A 6,310-nucleotide genomic window follows, 5' to 3' on the forward strand; every position below is an offset into this window, starting at 1 on the left:
AAGTCAGATCGCCTATCGCCTGAGCAACGATCCAATAAAACTGGAATTACGCATGGGATTTTGTTATGAACATAATACAGACGCATACGCTTATACATACACACATACACATTCTATCTCTATGGGCATCTTCGATAGACCGAACCGACAAATCGTTTTTAGATTGATGAAGTTGCCATAGACGTTTTCGTAGTTGACAGGTACGTCTCCTCTCACTAAACACACATGACCGAGACCGAGAGACCTAAAATAAATTCAGAAAAATACGATCATTAGTGCCAAGTCTAGGATTTGAATCCTGGTTGGTTGGATCCACCAAGGAACCTAACAATCTCACCATCTGAGTTAACCTTGGTTCGTGGGCATGAGATTATGACATGTGGATGATTTTGGCATACCTAAAAGGGTCTGTCTAAGACACATCTAAGTGACTCAATCAAACTAGAAAGAAAATAGAAAAAACAAAAGAAAATGCTTGCATGAATCTTAGCGTAAAATCTCGATGTGCAATACTTAGAGCACATCTAGATGCTTTAGCAAAACTTGTACCTAAAATATGTACGTAGGATCTATTCCAAGATCTGAATTATTGGGCGGTTCTTGTGGAGTTTGTACATATCACTTGTGCTAAATTTGACTTGCCACTTTGTCGTGCATCAAACGGGCTCGGCTCTTCTCGTTACAAATAGCCCTCAAGCTTCCTTCAAACCCGCCCACCAGTAGCACATAGTGTGTTTGCCATGGTGGACCTGTCGAACTTTTTAGAAGCCAATGCAGCAATGCCGATTCCGGCCATGGAAGTTGCTCGGAGTCCTCACCTCCCATACGTTCCCGGGGACGCGAACGCGACAGACAGCAAGAATGCCACCGACGTCCTCGACCTCTGGCGGCAGCAGAAACAAATCCCGGCTCCCTTCGTCTGGCCCAACGCCGACGCACGGCCGTCGTCGATGTTGGAGCTGGACGTGCCTGTGGTCGACATAGGCGCAGCTCTGCACAGCGCCGCCGGGATGGGCCGTGCCGCGGCGCAGGTCGCCGAGGCGTGCGCGAGCCACGGCTTCTTCCAGGTGACAGGACACGGCGTGGACCCTGCGCTGGCCCGCGCCGCGCTCGACGGCGCGGCGGACTTCTTCCGACTGCCGCTCGCCACTAAGCAGGGCGCCCGCCGCTCCCCGGGGACCGTGGAAGGGTACGCCTCCGCCCACGCCGACCGCTTCGCCGCCAAGCTTCCCTGGAAGGAGACTCTCTCCTTCAGCCACAACCACGACGACGTCGGCGCCCGCGGCGACAGCCACGTCGTGGTGGACTACTTCACCTCCGCCCTAGGCGGCGACTTCAAGCACCTAGGGTTAGTAAACCGACTTAATTGTTCTGCTTTCCGATTTTGGCACACACCTAATAAATTACGTACGCATGGTCCCAGGGAGGTGTACCAGGAGTACTGTGAGGCGATGGAGGACGCGTCGCTGGCGATAATGGAGGTGCTGGGGGTGAGCCTGGGGCTAGGGAGAGGGTACTACAGGGACTTCTTCGCCGACGGCAGCTCCATCATGAGGTGCAACTACTACCCGCGGTGCCCGGAGCCGGACCGGACGCTGGGGACAGGGCCGCACTGCGACCCGTCGGCGCTCACCATCCTGCTGCAGGACGGCGAGGTGGACGGGCTCCAGGTGCTCGTCGACGGCGCATGGCGCTTCGTGCGGCCCAAGACCGGCGAGCTCGTGGTAAACATCGGCGACACCTTCATGGTACGTACTCTTCCCGGTTTGCCGGTCATGGTATGGGATAGCTGCTATGATGTCTACAGGAACGTACGCACCGTCGCTTGCTTAAATTTGTTCTAGACTAGATTCCTTGTTATCCCAGAGAACCGTTGCTCGACGGCTTCACCTGCTAGTGTCGCACGAGCGTAAAAGTGTTGCTCTCTCCGCACTCCACAGTGATCAACAGCAGATCAACACGTAAGGACACAATTGCCTCTAAAGCAACACCCTGAGCACACGGCAACATGAATTGTTGTGAGAGGACGAGAACGACAGGTCGGCCGGAGGAGAACGATGGGAAGAAACCAAACGTTTTTGCTAACACAAGTGCATGTTTATCTATATATAAAGACTGAAGCAAACGGCCTTTCAACTGCATCGCTTGCCTTAACTAGTTAACTCTTAACTGCATCGTGTGTCTCTACTATGTTCTTGTGTTGGATTGTATATTTCAACTACCAGTAGAAAGACAAAAGAAAGAAAGAAAGAAAGAAAGAAATTGAATTACAAGGATGCAAGAACGTAGAACGATGATTCGTGAGATTATAGCTACTCCCTCCGTCCCATAACATAAGAAAGTTTTTGACATTGGTATAAGTTACACATTATTTGAAATTAGTCGTCATGGTGAAATTGGTAGACATGCAGCTCCCAAGAAGCAGTGCTCAAAAGCATCTTGGTTCGAATCTGAGTGGCGGCATTCTCATAAAAGAATACAGTAGATTAAAAATCATTACCGACTTTAGAATTTTGAAGTTGGGAAAAGATGCGGTAGAATCAAGCACAAGAAAAAAACAGAACACCTACATGAAGGCTCACATGGAAGCATAGATGTTTCGCGCGTAGCAATTACATGTAGGTACCGTCTAAGTCTCAGTTGGAGAACTTCCCTTTTATTTTAGTAAGTGTAAGTTGCACTTTTTCACTTGGTTACGCTTTTCATAGAGAAGGGCAAGTTGTACTTTCGGGTAAACAGAAATGGCACTTTTCGAAATCGACAAGAAGTTGGAAAATCTCAGACGGCTAGGTTTTAGCAAAGCCACTGCTTTATTACTGGGAAGTATTAGGCATTCATGCACGTCTTGACTTGCCTACACATGGACACGCATATGTAAGTGATGCGTGCATGGTTTTTTTTTTCGAGAGTACGCCAATGACGTACCATATTTATATAGAAGGAAGCAAAGTATATACAAGAGACCGACGAACAATGCGAACATTAGTCGCCAGCACACCCACACCGAAAAACAACCAAAAGCTAACTCCTCACGAATCTATCTATGCCACCCACACCAAACCTAGCGCTCGACCAATCCCGAATGTCGCCGAGAATCGCCATTGCGAGCTCTCTCGGGCCCACCACCTGCTCCGGCCGGTTGAAGACGTGCGCGTTTCTTTGCTTCCAAATGGCCCACAACGCTCCAATGACCAGCGAGTCGAAGCCTCGCTTCACTTTTCCATGGAATCCTCTCCTAGTCTTGAGCCACCACTCCTCTAGTGTCTCCTGACCGTCCGGAATACCGACTTGAACCTGCAAAGTGTCGAAACATGTGTGCCAGACTTCTCTCGCATATGGGCATTGCACCAACATGTGCTCGACGTTATCTTCCTCTTGCAAGCAAATGTAGCAAGCCGAAGGCTCATCTTGCAGACCATGACGAGCTCTCCTATCAGAGGTCCACAATCTGTGTTGCACCGCGAGCCAGGTAAAAATCTTGCACTTAAGCGGGGCCCAACTTCGCCAAATGGCCGGTGCCATGGGGAAGCGGATTCCTCCCTGGCAGAGTTGCGCATACGTGGATCTCGCGGTATAAGCTCCTGAAGGATCGTGTGGCCATCTGAATTCGTCCTCGCTTTGTAAGTCTCTTTGAACCGTGGCAATCGCGTGCCTCAGGTGCACCATCTGAAGCAACCCCGTGAAGGAGAATTGGGAATGGGTGTCGCTGGTCCATCTCTCCCCCAGCATCGCCTGAGCCACTGTCCTGGAGTTCCTGGTCCTCGTATCCACGCCCTCCAAGACGAGAGGGGCGATGTCTCCGACCGAGAAGCCATGAATCCATCTGTCTCTCCAGAACAATACTCTGTCACCTTTCCCGACTACAATCTTTACAAGACTATCAAACACTTGTCTGGCCTCGTCGTCCACCAGCAGATGCAATCCTTGCCAAGGCCTGCGGGGGTCAGTCCGCCTAAGCCACTCCCAGCGCACTCTAAGCGCGATCGCCTGCAAGCTCAGATTCTTCACGCCCAATCCTCCGAAGGCAGTTGGCTTGCAAATGTTATTCCATGCAACTAAGCAATGCCCTCCGGAGACCCGATCCTTGCCCTTCCAAAAGAAAGAGCGCAGCCACCCATTTATATCCTCAAACACCCAGGCCGGGGCGTCCATGACCGGTAAGTGGTGAACCGGCCTCGCCGAGAGCACAGACTTGACCAAGATCAATCTTCCCGAGCGCTGCATCAGGCCTCTCTGCCAGGCGGGGACGACGTGCCTCACCTGATCCAGAAGTGGCTGCCATTGAGCCCTGGTGAGCTGCTTGAGCGCAAGTTGTACCCCAAGGTACTTGCAGGGGAACTCGGACATGGTGCACTGAAGGATACCTTCAACTCTCGCTCTATCATCATTGTTCTCCGAGATGAGGATGGCGGTAGACTTAGTGTAGTTCACTCGAAGGCCCGAAGCTTCTCCAAAGATTTCCAACGCATGCCTTACAAATTGCAGATCTGCATCTGAGGGTTTGACGAATAGCGCAACGTCGTCTGCATAAACCGACAAACGCTGCATAGCAGAGATGCCCGTGTAAGCGCTGAGAACTCCCTCTTGCGATGCTTTGGCGACGATCGCGGACAGGATATCCATGGCAATGACAAACAACAAAGGAGAGACTGGATCTCCTTGTCTTAAACCTTTGGCGTGCCAAATTCTTCTGCCAGGGACCCCATTCACCATAATTTTGGTGCTCGCTGTTTGCAGCAAACTAGCCACCCACTTCAACCAGATTCTTCCAAAACCTTTAGCGCGCAGCACCTCGAACAAAAATGGCCAGGACAAGGAGTCGAAGGCGCGACTGATGTCCAGTTTTAGGAACACTCCGGGGCTCTTCCTCGCATGGATTTTCCTCGCAACTTGCTTGATCAGCAAGTAGTTATCGTTTCCAAGCAAGCTTTTGAACCACCAAGAGCGAGTGACTGGAAAAGGATACGCGGTTCTTTCTCTTTTGGCCGTTTTGGACGCTTGCCTATCTTGGCAGGCAGGCAGGCAGGCCGTGGTGGCCGGCGGGGCCTGTCCCCCGTAGCGGTGGGTGACGCCAAAGGAGTTTGTGTGCCGTGACGAGTGCCCGTCCGTAGCTCCTGCCTGCTCTCCCCCCTATCTGTCTATGCTTGTGCGCGCGGCAGCGGAGCGCACAGCACTCGACCGACTCATCCGCACGTCTTGTCATGCCAGCACCGGTCCGTGCGCCTCGTCCTCTCTTCTTTCTCTTTAAAACGTGTCGAGTTGGCATCCCGGCGGCGAGTAGCCCGCGTGTCGAGCTCTCTGCTTCTTCCGAGGTTTTCTTTTGCTAGCCTAGCAAACGAGCACGGATTCACTTGCATTGGTTGTTGTATGTATGGCTTGCAGGCGCTGTCCAACGGGCGGTACAAGAGCTGCCTCCACCGCGCGGTGGTGCACCGGGAGAAGGAGCGCCGTTCGCTGGCCTACTTCCTCTCCCCGCGGGAGGACCGGGTGGTGCGCCCGCCGCCGTCGCCGGCGCCGGCGCCGCGTCTCTACCCGGACTTCACCTGGGCGGAGCTCATGCGCTTCACGCAGCGCCACTACCGCGCCGACTCTCGCACGCTCGACGCCTTCGCGCGCTGGCTTGACCCGCCGAGCTTCTCCGCCGCGCCCTTGCCGCACGGCCCGGCCCAGGCCCAAGGGACTGTCTAGTGTGTGTGATTGATGATTATCTCTCTGCTGTTATGTATACGACGACGACTTGTGTCTGTTATGGGCTTGTGTTTCTTTTCTTGTATGTACATACATCGGGGGCATATATTTGAGCTAGTAACTACTCCCTCCGTTTCCAAATACTTGTCTTTCTAGGCATTTCAAATGAACTCAACATACGGATGTATGTAGACATATTTTAAAGTGTAGATTCACTCATTTTGCGCCGTATGTAGTCACTTGTTGAAATCTCTAAAAAGACAAATATTTAGGAACGGAAGGAGTAATTAGTATGTATATTTGTTGCCGCGCCTTACGCAGGCGCTAATCTAGTACAGTACATGTAATTAACTTTAGCCTACATCGTGATCCTTGTATGCAATGTAGATTTCTTATTTCCTTTACAATCCAATACCCAATCCACTCCTTAGAAGTTGTTGGATAAAGCTCATGTGGGATGCTCGAGGATAGAAGCTCAGTCAGATAGTGAACTTGTGATTGATGCAGTAAAAGATCCTTACAGATTCAATGGTTCCCAAGCAATGTTCAAGAAATCATTAACTGGTAGCTGCTCTGTCACTTTAGGAGTAGCGATTAATCGGTGAATCGTCCTATTAACTGG

At 51.5% G+C, this 6,310-nt stretch overlaps 1 protein-coding gene across 1 annotated transcript; it reads left to right on the forward strand.

The window, feature by feature from the left end:
* The first annotated feature begins 713 nt into the window (after positions 1-713).
* LOC119344580 (gibberellin 20 oxidase 2-like) lies at positions 714-5,928 on the forward strand. The gene is made up of 3 exons (XM_037614974.1): positions 714-1,348; positions 1,424-1,748; positions 5,383-5,928. Exons 1-3 carry the CDS (start codon positions 741-743, stop codon positions 5,686-5,688), a joined length of 1,239 nt encoding a protein of 412 aa, XP_037470871.1. The 5' UTR covers positions 714-740; the 3' UTR covers positions 5,689-5,928.
* The last annotated feature ends 382 nt before the right edge of the window (positions 5,929-6,310 follow it).

Source organism: Triticum dicoccoides, chromosome 1B (assembly GCF_002162155.2).
Source record: "Triticum dicoccoides isolate Atlit2015 ecotype Zavitan chromosome 1B, WEW_v2.0, whole genome shotgun sequence".
NCBI lineage: Eukaryota > Viridiplantae > Streptophyta > Magnoliopsida > Poales > Poaceae > Triticum > Triticum dicoccoides.

Coding starts and splice junctions, on each gene's coding strand:
- LOC119344580 (XM_037614974.1), top strand. CDS start 741: ATGGTGGACCTGTCGAACTTTTTAGAAGCCAATGCAGCAATGCCGATT. Junction 1,349..1,423: donor GGCGACTTCAAGCACCTAGG/GTTAGTAAACCG, acceptor GCATGGTCCCAG/GGAGGTGTACCAGGAGTACT. Junction 1,749..5,382: donor ACATCGGCGACACCTTCATG/GTACGTACTCTT, acceptor TATGGCTTGCAG/GCGCTGTCCAACGGGCGGTA.